Here is a 16,438-nt window from a genome sequence, read left to right as displayed (position 1 = left end):
TAGAAATAAATATGCTAGTCATCACCCCCATCTTAATAAAAAAGGCCAACCCCAGGCCGGGAGTGGTGGCTCACGCCTGTAATCTCAACACTTTGGGTGGCTGAGATGGATGGACCGCTTGAGGCCAGGAGTTCGAGACCAGCCTGGGCAACATTCATAGGGAGTGAGGCCATGCGTGGTAGTGAGTGACTCATTCAAAGTTTTCATGGCTTCAGGGAGATTCTTAGTCTAGGACCTCAAAGAGCCATCCTGGGACAGTGCTCATATATGGGTCTTTAGCAGGGCACTCTTCCACCGAGGTCTGCCCCAGTGGGTTACATGAGATGTGGAACCTCCAGTCTATGGATTATTCTGATGCCCAGTGCTGGAAATCATGGCCCATGAAAGGGGGCCCTGATCTCTATCTGTCCTTTTAGGCATGCCATTCGTGACACTAAGAGCGGTGAGACACTTCATGGTCTCCAGTTGGGTGGCACGTTTTACACGGAAGGCCTGTGGTAGCCTCATTGTCATAGCCACACAGGTTAAGACATCCCTTTTCCCTCCGCTCTGGGGCAGGGGCCCAATAAAATTGACTCACCAGTCCCGCAAAGGTTGTATGGCTCGATGTATATGACCCAGTGTGGAGGGAACCTTTTCATGTCGCAGCCATGAACAGGATCCGGGATTCTGAACAGCTGCTAGAATATCTGCATAGTGGACAGGGACGCCTACACAGTCTTTGTTTTGGCCCACCTCATGGCTGCCCCCTGGTGGCCGCTCTTACAAGGTACCCATATGGCAGACAAATGTTGTGCACGGGAGCCTTGCCTAGGACTCTCCCTTCAGGGCACTCAGGCCACAGCAGCCTACCTTAGACAACATGAAGGCCCTGAGCTTTTGTGCTAAGAGTAATAGGAAGCCATTGAAGACATGGAAGCAAGTGTTTGATGAAATCTATGTTCTTAGGGGTCAACTTGGCCCAGTGTGGAGGATGGGCTGGTATAGTGGCAAGGGCTGTGTAACAGGGAAGACCATTCTGGAAGCTTTTGCAGGATTCTGGGTGAAATGAGAGGGCAGCCTGGATGAGGGTGTCTGCAGACTGGATGAGGGTGTCTGCTGTCTGGCTGTCTCTCTCTGTCCCTCTACATCTCATGGATTTTCTCTCAACCTACACACAGGCCCTTCTGATCTTAGTCAGCTTCGTGTGACCCATGTCAATCCTGGGCCCTGGCTGCTAGATGGGGACCACGCCTGTACTCGACCCAAGCCAGATGTCTACAAGGTTTCCCTGAGTGCCTCAGCAGCCACTGGGCACTGGGGTCACAGAGAAATGACCAGTCAGGAGAGTAAGCAGAAGGGACCATGGAGGCCTAGCTCCCTATGAGCTTGGAAGAAGGATCATGAAGAAGGAAAGTCAGGCACCCAGAGCTCAGGGGAGCCCATCTATCAGCACCACGAAGGCACAGCCATCAGTCAGTGTTGTTTGAACACAAGTCTTCAGAACACAAGAAGAGAGAGCCAGGTGGATCTGAGATATCATCTTGTCCAGCCCCCCTTTCCCAGCTGATGAGGAAACTGAGGCTCAGAGAGGTGGGGTCTCTTGACTGCAGGCTGGTCCATCTCCTCAATGCACCACGACGTTCCTTGATCGGTTCCTGGCATCTGGTTTTGCTTTTATTTTTCTTCACACATCAACAACTTTTCTAATATAGCATTTGGAGTTTCATTGAAATGTCGTAAGTCCCTCAGTGTACCCTGGCCCCAAGCAGGGCTGACATTCGTCAAGTCTTCCTGCTGTCTGCTGACGTCACCACCATCCCCTTTACCACTGTTCGGACAAACTTGAGACAGAAACTTGCCCCCGAAGCAGGAAAGGAGCCGCAAGAGCAAGGAATGACTCGAACAAGTTCAGCGTGGCGAGTAGCTAAGTTTATTAGGACTTACACACAGGGCACTCAGCAGGACAGCTCGAGAGATCCAGCCTCCCCCAATCTCTAAACTGCTTTTCAGCTAATTTTCTGGCTCTTTGTCTACTGTATATGAGCAATGAGACTTTTACTTGGTTGGTTTTCAGACACTCTCCAGGATATTTGGATTCTTAGAGACACCTGGTCCTCAGTTGGGCACCATGGCCATGGCTCATTACCTGGCCTTCAGAGTTCAAGCAGGGGACATACACCCTTCAATAACCTAAAGGAAACCCATCACACTACAACCACCACCACCATCATCAAGAAGCCACTGGCTGACTCAGATACACTTCCGGGAGGACAAGGGAGAGTGGATGCTGGAAAGACAGGGCGAGAGACCATCACCAGGGAAAGACTCCATTCTTGGAAGGACATCAAACTGGAGGGTGGGTCTGTAGTGGAGCTGCTATTTCTTCTCCTGTATCCAACTATTCTAACTCTGGCTTTCTCCATTTTCAGCTCTTTCTTTTCCTGGTCTTCTCATTGCTGGTTCCTGTGCGCCTCCCTCTCTTCCTCCCCCAATATATTCTTTAGTCTAGAGTAAACTGCTTCTTCCCATTCCCCACAGTCTCCAGTCCCCTCTCCTCCCTTAATCCAGGCCCCAGCGTTTCTGCCTTCTCCTTGACGAACTTGCCATCTTGAGTAACCCCTCCCCTGCTGTGCTCAACTACAGACGCCAAAGTTCCTAACCCTCAGTTCCATAAACTTTACCTCGTCCTCTTTATACCCCTAAGAAACGTCTGCATTTTGTCCCGGCTTGTGTCTGGCTCACCTTCCCTGGTGGCTGCACTGCTCTGGGGTCACTGGGCCCAGCCTGCCTTTAGACTCTGATGGATCTGGGTGAGTTCGTTTAGATTCTTCTGCAGTTCCTCAGCCCACTGCCTCAGCTCCTCAGCAGACTCGGATTTTGCCCCCTCATGCAAGTGCTGTGAGTCTTGCACAAGCTGGACCACATCCAGCACAAGGAGGGCTCCTGAAGCGACCTTCGGGACTGCTTTTCTCACCATCCGTTTGGCGGCTCCAGGTGTTTTCAGCTTATCAATAACATTTGTAGGTACGAGTCGCCTAATGTTGAAAGGGCGTCCAACAGTGGCTTTAGATCTCCTGAGTGTACGGACGTCATTCGCAATCATTTTTCTGACTTCGTCAAAATCAAGCGCAAAAGAAAGCACGCTGGGCGTGATTTCGCTCAAAGTGTCCCCTAATACCTCCAACAGGTCACGGCTGGTCGCAGTCAGCCTGCTGGCTCGGAGTTCTGCCGACTTCGTGTATGTGTTCTCCGCGATGCTGGTGCCGATCGCAGTCGTAGCAGACGCCATTCCCAGCCCTACCCCAACTGCAGTGACGCCCAGGCTCAGCCCTGCTGTAAATGGTGCCAGCAAAAAGCCAATGACAGACAAGACGCCAGAGGCAGTGCCAGTGGAGCCGGACACCACATTGGCGATAGTGCAACCTCTGTGGAACTCTTCAATCTCATTTGCAATGACACGAATGCTTTCTATGGACTCCTGAATCTTCCGGCTGAGTTGAGGAAACTGTTTCAAAAACCACTCCCTAAGCTGCTGGTCTTTTTGCTGCACGTCTTTGTCCTCAATAGCCGCATATGGTGTAAGATTCTTCAGAGCTTCATAGAGAGCATCTGCCTCGTCCCTGTACCAATAAAGGACAGATGATGAAGAAAGGCAGCTTACTTATGTGTAAAATGAGCTCACTAAGATCTGTTCTACATAAATCACAGAGCTGTTACTATGAGTCAAATGGAAATAAAGTTCTAAAAGGTAAAGAATTATTTTCAAGGCCAGGCGCATTGGCTCACACCTGTAATCCCAACACTTTGGGAGGCTGAGGCGGGTGGATCACAAGGTCAGGAGATCGAGACCATCCTGGCTAACACGTTGAAACCCCATCTCTACTAAAAATGCAAAAAAAATTAGCCGGGCGTGGTGGCGGGCGCCTGTAGTCCCAGCTACTCGGGAGGCTGAGGTGGGAGAATGGCGTGAACCAGGGAGGCGGAGCTTGCAGTGAGCTGAGATCAGGCCACTGCACTCCAGCCTGAGCGATAGAGCGAGACTCCGTCTCGAATAATAATAATAATTATTATTATTATTATTTTTAAGGTTAAATAAGTTTTATACAACTTAGATACGCCACAGTACTTATTCAGTATGGGAAAAAATAAGTTAAAGTCATCTTCAGATGCTCCTTAGTGGCTATGTGTTTGATAAAGATGGCTCCTCATGCGAGGGAGGTCGATGCCATCACTACCAGAGTGTGTGGAAAGGGGAAACTTTGTAGATGAACAAAGAGAAGTGGGTTCAGAGCAAAAAGACCTTCATTCAGAGGATCATAGAACAGTGAAGAATTAACTTGAACAGAAAAGAGCTCGTCCCTTTGTCCTCGGCCCCTGGGAAGTGATCTCTGGGGCCCTGGAATGTCCTGACTGGTAGGAACGTGTTTGTTTCCCCGGTGGTTTGGCTACAGGCCAGTATAGCAATGTGATGGGTGATGGGGGTTTGGGGCTATTAAGTGTCTCATCTGCCCTCCAGAAGAACTGGGGACTAAAGAGGTTAGACCTTGGGAAGGGATTGGAGACTCCATGTCAGCCATGAGGGCAGCTTGTGATCCAGTCCCAGGAAGAGCTCTGCATTGAGTCATGAGCTGAGAAAGACTTACTCCTTGGCCAAACTCCAGCCAGGCTGTTCTGAGCCTCTTCTCCTCTAGGCATTGACCTTGGCTTTCCACGCCCATCCTGTGCTTGCTGGGCCTGCACCGCCCCAGCTCAGCAAGAATCCCCCAAAGTCAATTTGCAGAGGATCCTCCCCACTTGCTGTCTGAGGATACTTGCTCTCCGATTACAGTCTTCACCCATTCATTTGATGGGTGAGTGTCTGAGCTGCCTTTAGTTGAGCATCCTGTTAGTCCAGTTTAGCAGAAACCCCCCACTCTGGTGTCTCTTGTCAGTCCTGTTCCATCTGCCGCCTCTCACCCTGGTGTTGGCTGTGACTCTCCCCCGGCCCCCCCGACCCCCATCTTTACTGTATTCGGAGCTGGGCTCAGTCTCTCTCCCCTGTAACAACAATCCTTAATAAAGGCTTCCTTCCTGATTTAATGTGGTTCACAGAAATTTTTCCTTAACTGGGTGAACTTCCCTGGTTGGCAACACCCCATGTGTTTTGTCCCACATTGACACAGGAGATCACAGCGTCCTGAAGACAATGAAGCTTCACACCTGAAGCCCTCCCAGACTGTGCCCTGTGTGTCTCTTCCTTAGGCTGATTTTAATCTGTGTTCTTTCCCTATGATAAATCACGATCATGCAATAACAGTTTTCAGTGAGTTACGCGAGTCCTTGTAGTGAATTACCCAACCCGAGGGGGGCTTAAGAAAGTCCCTCAAGTTGCCGGGTGCGGTGGCTCAAGCCTGTAATCCCAGCACTTTGGGAGGCCGAGACGGGCGGATCACGAGGTCAGGAGATCGAGACCATCCTGGCTAACATGGTGAAACCCCGTCTCTACTAAAAAATACAAAAAAAAAAAAACTAGCCGGGCGCGGTGGCGGGCGCCTGTAGTCCCAGCTACTCAGAAGGCTGAGGCAGGAGAATGGCGTGAACCCGGGAGGCGGAGCTTGCAGTGAGCAGAGATCCGGCCACTGCACTCCAGCCTGGGCGGCAGAGCGAGACTCCGTCTCAAAAAAAAAAAAAGAAAGTCCCTCAAGTTTGCAACTGATGTCAGAAGGAAGGGTGCACTCAAACGTTGCAGTTCATCTAAATCTGAGTCCTTAAGAATTCAAACACAACCTTAGACTAGAAGACATCAATTTGCCTGGCATGTTATCTCTTCCAATGCCTCATGCCCTTTGACTTTCTGACTGAAGGCCACTGGGTCCAGCCACTGCCCCCTATGACTGAAAAGTGAAAGACCTCGCTGTTAGTCTTGGCTCCATGCAAACTCTCAAGCCACCTTACTGCCTCCTGACCTGGCACCTCCAAACTTCAGGGTCTCACTTTCACATGTCACCAGCCAAACTAATGCCTTAGCAGGTGACAGCTTCACTTGTGTGCATGTCAAGGCCATGTACAATTTCATGGAACCTCTTGAGGACTCATGAGACTTTGAAAATCATCTCTATAAATTGCTAATGCTGAAAAGACCTACATTTGGACAAGATGGTAGAGAAAGTGTTTTTCTCTTTGGTTGGGGACTTGTGAGTCTCCCAAGGACCCTTCAAATTACACCAGTTGAATCCACTCGTCCCCACTCTGGAAGTTGGCCTGAAGAAACACTGCCTCTACTCTATGTAGAACAGAAGAGGGTTTCAAACGGCAGCCCAGAACTCCCCAGTTCCCAGGCATGGTGTGGGGGAAATAGTCACCCATGGCCCACTATGCCCATCAGTGATGGGATCAAATCAGGGAGGGAAGAAATATCCCTCTCCCACTCACGTGTCCTCTGCAAGTCCATGACCGTGTTACATTTCATGCTCTCAGTGCCTCCCTCCTCTCACCCCCCTCCTGGCCTTGATGCCCCAGCCTTCCTACTGCTCCTCCAATCTAGGCCCACCCCTGCCCCACCCTGACCCCTGGCTCTGCCCTTGGCAAGGTCTCTTTGGGTCTTTGGGTGGCATCATGCTATTTGGTTCCCCGCCTTTGACCTGGAGTTCATTCTAAGGCCTTCACCACACTCCCATCTGATTGAATTACTAATAGCATTGGACGGATGACAGGTCCCAGTCTCTAAGACTTAAGCCAAGAGCCCCGGAGCTGTGCAGGGACAGAGCCGGGATCCATCCCAGCTCTGTCCAACTCCATTCCAGCCTCTCTGTGTCCTGGGTCAGCAGAAAGATTCTGCTGTGTTTGTGCAGTTCCTCAGAGGTACAGGAAAAGGGGCCCAGATAGCATCTCCAGGAACACACACTGATCAGGTCAAGATTTTTCTGACTTTTCCCAAAGAAAGTCCTGCTGGGCTTCCATCTCTAAGAAAAAGACTTTTGGCTCTGATCTCTTCCCAGGAAGTTTTGTAAAAGGTAACATGAACTGAGCACCTACCATGTGTCAGTCATTATGCTAAATACTTTACATGCATTATCTTATTTTTCTCACAATAAAGCTCAACGGATGAAGAAAGGAAAGTAGAAAGTAGTCAAGTAGATTGCAAAGCTCCCATCACCAGTAGATGGCAGAACCTGCCCTTCTGGGCTTCCTCCCCCATCAGCCTGAGGCCACTCACTGCCAGCAAAGGACATGGAGGAAATATTCCTTCTGGGCTGCTGAGAGGGATGTCCTCAAGCCCAGCAGAAGCAGCTGCCTGGAGGAGGTGTGCCTGCCAGAGAAAACTAGCCCAGGGGAGATCTGGGTGGCATCACTGGGGCGCCCCATGGAGGTTACCTGGGCAATTCAGCCACAGCTACGAATCTCTTCCAGGCCTCATCGTCAGTCAGCAGGATTTTCAGATGCTCTGGGCTAACATTCTTCTGGAAGTATTTGGTGACTTCTTCAGTGAAGCATTTCTTTTCTAGTTGGAAACAAAAAGGATAAGACAGGAGGAACGTGTTCTACCACATAAATGGCATTGAATATAAGGTGGTTCGATGTTAATCCTCCTGACCAGCTGTCACATGGGGTAGTTTTGATGGAGGCACCAGTGCTATAGAGTGAATTGTGTGCCCCCCAAATTTATATACTGAGGCCCTAAACTCCAGTGACTATATTTGGAGATCGAGCCTTTAAGGAAGTCATTAATTTAAAGGCAGTCATAAGGATAGGGCCCTAATCCTATAGGACTGGTGTCCAATTAAAAGAAAAAAAGAGACAGAGGATCTCTCTCTCTCACACACACACACACACACACACACACTGGGAAGGCCATGTGAGGACATAGCACTGAGGCAGCCTCTGCAAGCCAGGAGCAGAGCCTTCCCCAGACATCAACCCTGCTGGCACCTTCACCTTGGACTTCTTGCCTCCAGAACTGTGAGAAAATAAGTCAGTTGTTGAAGCCACCCAGCCTGTGGCATTTTACTGAGGCATCCTGTGAAGAGTGATTCAGCAGGAAAGTGGCACGGTGCTTTGTGGAGCAACCCATCTATTTCAGCTGAGAATCACCAGAAAGTAAGAGCTTTCCGCCACGTTTTCTCCCCATGTAAGGGAAATCTTCCAAGATTGCTTCCTTCTGCTGTGTACTATTGTCAAACACTTTAAACCAGTGTCTTCAAAATCTGGGTTTCGACCCATCAGTGGGTTATTACAATAGTTCATGTGTCAAAAGCAGCATTTTAAAAAGAAAAGAGCATTGAAAATATCAGAGTGTATTGAACATAGCAAGAGTGAGTATTCTTTTGTAAGATATTGTGTGTGTGTGTGTGTGTGTGTGTATTTCTGGGATCTGGATGTGTTTAGCATGGCAGCATTTTCACTCTTTTAGAAGTGACACAGGGTGCATACGCTGTATCACTGACCACTCCCAGAGTGATCAACGGTACAAATGTTTTAACCTTGTAATCAAAGGTACGAATGTTTCAACAGAGAAACCAATGCATATTCACCTTAAATGAGATACATAATATTACCGCTACAAAGCATCTTAGTACACAGCAGGATTACTGCCCAGATGAGTTGCCCAAAAAATGTGTGGTTTGCAGGGATTTAGGAATAACGGAACTGCAGAGAAGGGACTGGGAAGCAGTATGTATTTATGTATGCACTGGGGCATGATGTAAAATTGTTTCCTGCCCTGGAGGCACTTGCAAGGCCTCGTTCTCATTTCACAGAAGGAGAAATTGAGACCCAGACAGTGAGAGACACCTCCCAACCCAGCAAGCAGGAAGCTCAGGATTTGACTCCCAGGCCAGCGTTCCCTTGCCATTGCTTTGAAGACTCCATATATTTTTTAAATGCCTGTGGTTTCTGCATTCTCCCCTGTAGTATACCTGTGGGGCTTTAAACATTTTATTTGCACAGAATTTAAACATTTTATTTATTTAAACATTTTATTTAATTTATTTATTTATTTATTTTTTTAATTTTTATTTTTTTTGAGACTGAGTCTCGCGCTGTCGCCCAGGCTGGAGTGCAGTGGCGCGATCTCGGCTCACTGCAAGCTCCACCTCCCGGGTTCACGCCATTCTCCCGCCTCAGCCTCCGAGTAGCTGGGACTACAGGCGCCCGCCACCACGCCCGGCTAGTTTTTTGTATTTTTAGTAGAGACGGGGTTTCACCATGTTAGCCAGGATGGTCTCGATCTCCTGACCTCGTGATTCACCCGCCTCGGCCTCCCAAAGTGCTGGGATTACAGGCTTGAGCCACCGCGCCCCGCCTTAAACATTTTATTTTAAACATTTTATTCCTCCTGCGGGTCATGGGCGCTCTCAGGCGGGCAGTGGAGGGGGTTCTTTAGGTGGGCAGGGGGGCGGGACCCTCAGCACTGATCCTTGTGGCCCCTCTGTGTTGCTTCTGTCCCCTGCAGGCTGGTCTCAGGGTACACGGCTCCCCACTATCACCTCTGAGCCCAGCTGGCCCCGTTATTAAACCAGAGATCATCTTGTTTCGGAGGGAGAGTTTCTTCCTTGGCCCCCAGCCCAGCCCTTCCTAAAGATTCCAGGGTCGGCTGGGAGCTCCTGGCTTCTAATCTTCTCCGCCCTCCCCTCGTTTTGGACAGGACTCAGCACAGCCCAGTTTGCTGTCCAGGGCGGCTCCTGAGCAGGGCTGACTTGGTTGCCACTGCAACTCAGTGAGGGGAGGAAGCCGTCCTGAGGAAATGGGGCTTAGGGAAATGAATGCAGTGCTGACTTGGCTGGGCGAGGGCTTGTCTTGTTTTTTCTCTTTCCTTCTTCACCAAAAGGAGGAAGGAAACCCAGGGTTGGATGGAAGGAACCTCCAGCACTAAATTTGTGTTTTATTGATGGGGTGGGGATGGTGAATATTAAAGCAAAATTAAAATAAAAACCAAGCCTGAAACATTCCTGGGCAAACAAAACCAACCAGACCTTGAGAACGGCTGTAATCCCCGCTTAAACTGCAAGCTGTGGGAAACTGAACTGGGGTCATATCAGATGGGCGCTTCTGTTAGACACAAACAAAACTTAACCTCGGCCAATCACAAGCAGCCAGCTGACAGCGGGCCATGCTGAGATGGGAATACTGGGAGGTCACAGAGGAAACAAGAACTCCAGGCAGCTGGTTCATATGGCGGACACAGAAGGAGCTGCTGAAACCAGCTGCAGGGACAGGGGGAGGCGACGGGCCCACAGGACCCTGACAAACAGGAAGTGGCCAATCCGGCTAAGACCAGTAAGATCTACTTCAGCGCTGGGTCTGACCCACTTTTCACCCCAGACTCAATCATACCCTCCTTGTCCCATACCCACCCGCGCCACAGCAGTTCCATGCTTGCTACAAAACTGCGTGGCCCCCCAGTTCCAAGAAATCTCTTCCTCTTCCCATAGATCCTTATGCTTACTCTGCCCATTAGCTTAGTAAACCCACGAAAACAAAAACACCAAACCCCACTGGGCCTGACTGGCTCTTCTGAGTCCGCCTGCACTCCCACCCCCGAGCCTGCGCTTCCGCTTTGCAATAAAAGCTGATTTGCTTTGGCTTTGACTCAAATTTTTTCTCTCTTCGGTGTCAGAAACTGGACAAGGCTAAGGTCCGGTCTCACCTGCATTCAGAGACCTCCCTAAACCCACCGGCATCAATGTGACCAGGAATTTTCCAACAAGGCAAACCAAAACAAGAAGTTTTATAACTGGAACTAATCAAATAATGTCCTTATTGCACTTCCATATTCACCCGATAAACACTTGTCTCCCACACTTTTTCATCATAACACGAAACCTCCTCCAGTTTGGTTTTCTCAATTCATGAACTCCTTATTCAGATAAATGTGATTGTGCCTCAGATGTTTCTTTGACAAGGGGTATGTTAGATGATTGGACTCAGCCCTGGTAAAGAGGTGCTTGTGATGGGCAGCTCAGGGCAGGTGCCCCTAACACAGCTGGGGAAGGGGATGGTTTCCCCTTAGAATCAACAGGGGTCAGGTGGAGGGGATGGGAACCAGCTCTTAGGGAGGCCGTAGTTTGTGGCAGGCACTGGCTGGTCCAGGTACCCATGTAATGTTTGATCCTCATGACAACGTGGGCAAATATCCTGGTGGTGCAGTTGAGGATGACTAAGGAGCTCCAGGTCACACAGAGGGCACATGGCCAAGACCACAATGGTGTCCAGTTCAGTGGAAAGCTAGATCACTCTACCCACAGGGCCACTCAAAGCAGACGGACTGTTGCGGGGCAAGGGCTGGAGAAAGGGGACCAGCCTCTCCTGGAAACACCCCAGGGTCAGCCAGGAGCAGAGGAGGAGGTAAGAGGTCAGGGCTGCTGGTCAACCTGCTCTCCCACCTCTCCCCTACTTCTGGTCCCTGCTCTCCCCCCGCAAAACCCAACCCTGCTGTTTCCCTTTCCCCAAGGCCGTCCTGCCCCAATTGAGTCATTTGCTAGGTGCCAGGGTAGGGAGGAGGTGGGAACCTGGGCCATGCCCCCCCTGAGGAGAGGTCAGGATGCAGATGCCTCCCAGACCCCTGGTTTGCGGGACTCCACATGGCCTCTCTTGGGGCTCAGGGCAGACTCATCGGCCACCTCCATCTGGGCTCTGTAGGGGCTCACTCAGCCTTGAAGACACCACCCTCCATTGTAGCTGTGGGTACGAAACAGCCAGGGAAGAGGAGGCAAGCTTACCAGCAGCCAGGTCACTGAGAGGCTTACCATGGAACTGTCCAGCCATTGTCCTGCCTGGATGGTGTTGCTGCGTCCTTGAGGAGGAGAAAACAAATTGTGGGATTGACTGTGAGGCACCTGTGGACAGAGGGAGGCTTGAGTAGTCGGGGCTCTGCAGATCCCTCTGAGGTGGCAGCAAATGCCAAGACCAACCTAACCCAGATTGTTTCTCTATCATCGAGTCCCCATCATCTGCTGTTTACAGACACTTAACTCCCTCCAGCTCCCTTTGCCCTCACTCCCACAGCAAGGAAAAGTCTGCTTGTCCTGTTGGAGAATGAAGAGAAGATAATCAGAGGAGGGGCAGCCATCTGATCATTACAGAAACTATGGAGTCTATACACAGGAATAGAGATGGGGAGGAAGGTTCTGACAATGACTTGGGCCTGGGAACATATGTGATAACTAGTTGATGATAGCCAGTGTATATTGCGTGTCTGTGATGTGCAGGGCTTCTTTTAAAATTTTTATTTATTTGTTTTTCTTGAGACGGAGTCTCGCTCTGTCACCCAGGTAGAGTGCAGTGGTGCAATCTCAGCTCACTGCAAGCTCCGCCTCCTGAGTTCATGCCATTCTCCTGCCTCAGCCTACCGAGTAGCTGGGACTACAGGTGCCCGCCACCACACCCGGCTAATTTTTTATATTTTTAGTAGAAACAGAGTTTCACCGTGTTAGCCAGAAGGGTCTCGATCTCCTGACCTCGTGATCCGCCCGCCTTGGCCTCCCAAAGTGCTGGGATTACAGGTGTGAGCCACTGCGCCTAGCCTGTGATGTGCAGGGCTCCTTACACGTGTCTCATTCGATGATCACACAGCCCGGGAGATGGGTACCACCTTCCCATTCAAACACAGAGGAATCCACAAAAGTTAGGGAACCTGCCCGTGTTTTCACAATAGTGCTAGAGCCAGGACTTCTGCTTCAACCCCATGTCTTCAATGACTGTGCTCTACTCCCTTCAATATACAATACTCAGTCATGTATTCACGCTCATGGGAAATGACTCCTCATTGCAAATCCATGTCTCACGCTCTGTGCTCAACTCTTCGTCTTGGTGAATTCACTGCTGCTGCAGCGGACAGCCTGTGTCCCCGTCGCTTCTCTAAGGTCCTTTGTCCCACAAAGACCTGGATCCTACCAGATGACGGCGCAGCCCCTGCTGTGGCTGCCGAGCCCTCCTGGTGCTGCCCTGTGCCCCTCTGCTGTCCCACCCTAGCTGATGGACATAGGGTGTTTCTAATTCTTCATGTAAATTATGCTACAAAGAACATCCTCCTTCAAGTAAAACTGCCCACATTTGATTTTATTTCCTTAAGATATTCGTAGGAGTAGAATGACTAGGTCAGAGGCTATCAACATCTCAAAATGTTTTGTACCTAGAGCCACACTGCATGCAAGTTGTACCAATTCACACTCGAACTAGCAGTACATGAAGATGCCCATTCTTTCAGTCTCACTGGCTCTCAGTAGTCTCTTCTTTAGGACAAAAAATATGTACACAACATGTAAACTTGAGAACTAAATATACTTGTTACCAATACCAATTAGTACAAAATTTAAAGCACAAAGGTAGCACTGGGATGTGAAACACTGAACGAAGCAGAAGGAGGATTAATATTGTCATTTTTTAAAGAGGGAAGTTAAGAAATACTGGGTACAACTGACGATATAAGAAAGTTGTAAGTAAATTGTTTACAGCTACAAAGTTGCTAATGGAAGACATAAAACTGGTGATACAATGTTAGGAAAAGGTGGAGAGGAGAGATAGAGGGAGGGTACAAATAAGATGAAAATGACTAATAATGATACTATAATTAATAATAATAACACGGCTTCAGGCCCATCGCAGTCACGGGCGGCTCCAGGCATTACCATTTCTCTTTCCACCCTGTGTCTCTGCTCACTCCCTGGCGTGCCCACTTCCAGCAGCTGGTCTTTGTTTGCAGCCTTTATTTTAAAAGCTCAGTGGTTTCCGGGCCCCCTGATGGGGTTCCATCCTCCAGCTCTCATACAAAAGCCCCCTCCTCAAAAGCCACTCGCCTCCCTCTTTCCCCTTCCTGCCTTTATCCCAGGGTTCAGACACACAGACGTCTGTCTTCTGGGGCCCCCCATGCAGCAAGCGTAAAAGGGGGACCCAGTCCTGGGCAGCAGTTCACCAACGGAGTACGCAGAGGGGCATCTGGGCACTTCTTGCTGTAAGGGACAGGGGTGACAGGAGAGGGGCATCCCTTCCCCTTGTTCCTGCTTTGTTCACTGTGAGACCCCTTAGGCCAGGATAGCCATCTCAACACCATGAGCCATGAGGACCAGGAGGACCAAAAGAGAGCAGAGGAGCGGAGGGCAGAGAGAGCTGCGGCCTCAGACTCGCCCAACACTTGTGAAGAGCTGCACCCAGGATCCCATCCTCCTTGGTCATTGTTGGCCTGGCTCAGACCCTGATCTGGGGCCTCTACTGAATGTTGAGGCTAGATATTGACTGTTAGCCTCAAGTAGGACACAATGTGTCCTCCCTGGGCGAGTCTGCCAGTTAGTCAATTCCAGGAAGTGACTTTGGTTCCTAAAAAAAGCCCAGATGGCGCCTGGCCCAGCCCAAGCCCTCCTCAATTGTGCAGCCCAGACAGGGAGCCTTCCATCTTGCCTCAGGGCTCTGAGCCAAGCTCACCAGATGCAGAGGACAAAGAGTCCCAGCAAAGAGGCTCCCTCCATGTCGCAGGCTCCAGGGCCTCCTCCTTGGGCGGGAAAAGAGGAGTTGAGACGTGTGCTCCTCCTGAGAAATCACCATTTTCATTTCATTTTTGAGAAACAGTTGTGCTCTGTCGCCCAGGCTGCAGGGCTTTGGCGCCATCATAGCTCGTTGCAGCCTAGAGCTCCTGGGCTCAAGTGATCCTCCTCCTTCAACCTCCTGAGTAGCTGGGACTACAGGTGCACACCACCATGCTGGGCTAATTTGTTCATTTTTGATTTTATAGACACAGCGTCTCCTGTGTTGCCCAGGCTGTCTTGAACTCCTGGCCTCAAGTGATCCTCCCACTTCTGCCTCCCACAGCACTGGGGTTACAGGCTTCAGCATCTCTTTTTGGTGAAGAACAAATAAGACCGTGACTCAGATTTCACAGAAATTTCCCCCCTGATTTCATGTACTTTTGGCAGCTCTATCAGAATTTCAAGAGGGGAAAATCTCAGGCTGAGAGCGGAGGTGACTTACCCAGAGTCACACAGCTCTTGGAGGGCAGAGGGGAGGCCAACATCTGGCCTTGTGACTCTGATATTGAAGCAAAAATGGGTGATTTTAGTAATCCAAAAATGTCCAGGTTTGATTCTACTTCTACAAACACAGAGATCTAAGCTCACACTCCTGTAGTTATGATCACAGTTCCACAGTGTGGCTTTTGAATCTCATGATTGCAAAGCTGGCATCACGCCACAGGCACCATTCTGCAAGGCGCCCTGCTCACTCCCCTGTCTCAACCATGTTTCTCATTAGGGACACAGCACAGCCTGTTTCTTCTCCATCCCCCTAGAGGTCTGAACAGAGGGACAGAGGTGAGGGCCAGTGATGTGGAGTCCTATGAGCTACCTGCTCAACCTCCTGACACTGGACCCTCGGCAAGTCGCTCCCCTCCCAGGGCCTCAGTTTCCCCACAGGGCCTGGAACAAGTTGGTGCTCAGACTCAAGTGGGGTGAGATGACCTCTAGGTTCCTTGTATCTCAAAAGAAATCTCTTTCCCCATCGGGCCTCAGCAGCAGCACCCTGGGGCCACCCTGGGTGTGGCCGCGCCACAAGGACAGGCCGGACTCCAGGTCACGTCCCCACCTCCACCTTCTCTGATTCCTTCAAATTTCCCAAAGAGACAGGCACCCCCAACACAAACCTTCCTTCTGGGGTCCGCCAGCCATGTCTCCGCAGTCTAAACCAGAGCTGAACCCAGGGAGCTTTGTGAACCCATCTGAGCTGTTTCCCGGCCTCTCTCTACTGTTTAAGGGCACAGCAAGAGGGAGGGAGCATCAGACTCAAGCCTGGGTGCAAATCCCGGCTCTGCCACTGCTTTCCTGTCTGATCTGAACCAGTTACTAACCTCTCTGAGCTTATCTACAAAAGCGGAATGATCCTTCCCTCATGGAGCTATTGTGAGAATAAGGAGATGGGGACAGATCAACGGTCCCCGACTTACCGAGGAATCTTCCCCTGACAGAGACTGAGCAAGATCCAGCTGTTCTGAGCTGTGTGGATCCCACCTCCAGTTATGCATCTGTGTAATAAACAGACACGTCCTCCCACCCCTAAGATATACCCAGGAATTCGAAAGGGAAAGGGAAATTCACAACTTCCCAGCAGCTGGTGATCAAGTGTAGCAAACAGGCTGCTCACCAGCACCACCTTCAGTCCAGACCCAGCCTCCTTGCTGTTGCACTTACAGGAGCAGCCCCAGACCAGACATCCAGGTCTCTTTCATCCAACCCACCTGCCTCGCATCTTCAGCGTTGGGAGTCTGCTATGGTCTCAGGAAGAAAGACCTGCCACTGACAGACTGTGAGACCCTCCAGATTACTCCCTATCCTCCCGTGCACCCACACTCCCCAGATGCCTGCCTTCCGCCCACCGGTGCCATCAGCATTTGCACAATCTCCCACACATACCAAGTGGATGCTTATTGTATATTTGTTGTAATGCTGTTGGGGGTTATTTTGTTTATGTTTTTGAGACAGAGTCTCACTCTGTAGCC

At 50.3% G+C, this 16,438-nt stretch overlaps 1 protein-coding gene across 1 annotated transcript; it reads right to left on the bottom strand.

Annotated features, from left to right (window-relative positions):
- Positions 1 to 2,752: 2,752 nt before the first annotated feature.
- On the bottom strand, positions 2,753 to 16,062 carry APOL4 (apolipoprotein L4). The gene is made up of 5 exons (XM_025398086.1): positions 15,887 to 16,062; positions 14,377 to 14,443; positions 11,706 to 11,752; positions 7,336 to 7,462; positions 2,753 to 3,602 (listed from the first exon to the last, which is right to left on the bottom strand). Exons 2-5 carry the CDS (start codon positions 14,418 to 14,420, stop codon positions 2,753 to 2,755), a joined length of 1,068 nt encoding a protein of 355 aa, XP_025253871.1. The 5' UTR covers positions 14,421 to 14,443; positions 15,887 to 16,062.
- Positions 16,063 to 16,438: the final 376 nt, after the last annotated feature.

The sequence above is a fragment of the Theropithecus gelada genome, chromosome 10 (genome assembly GCF_003255815.1).
Source record: "Theropithecus gelada isolate Dixy chromosome 10, Tgel_1.0, whole genome shotgun sequence".
Taxonomy (NCBI): Eukaryota; Metazoa; Chordata; class Mammalia; order Primates; family Cercopithecidae; genus Theropithecus; species Theropithecus gelada.
Note: the sequence above shows the minus strand (reverse complement) of the source record. Positions and strands in the feature narration are given on the sequence as shown.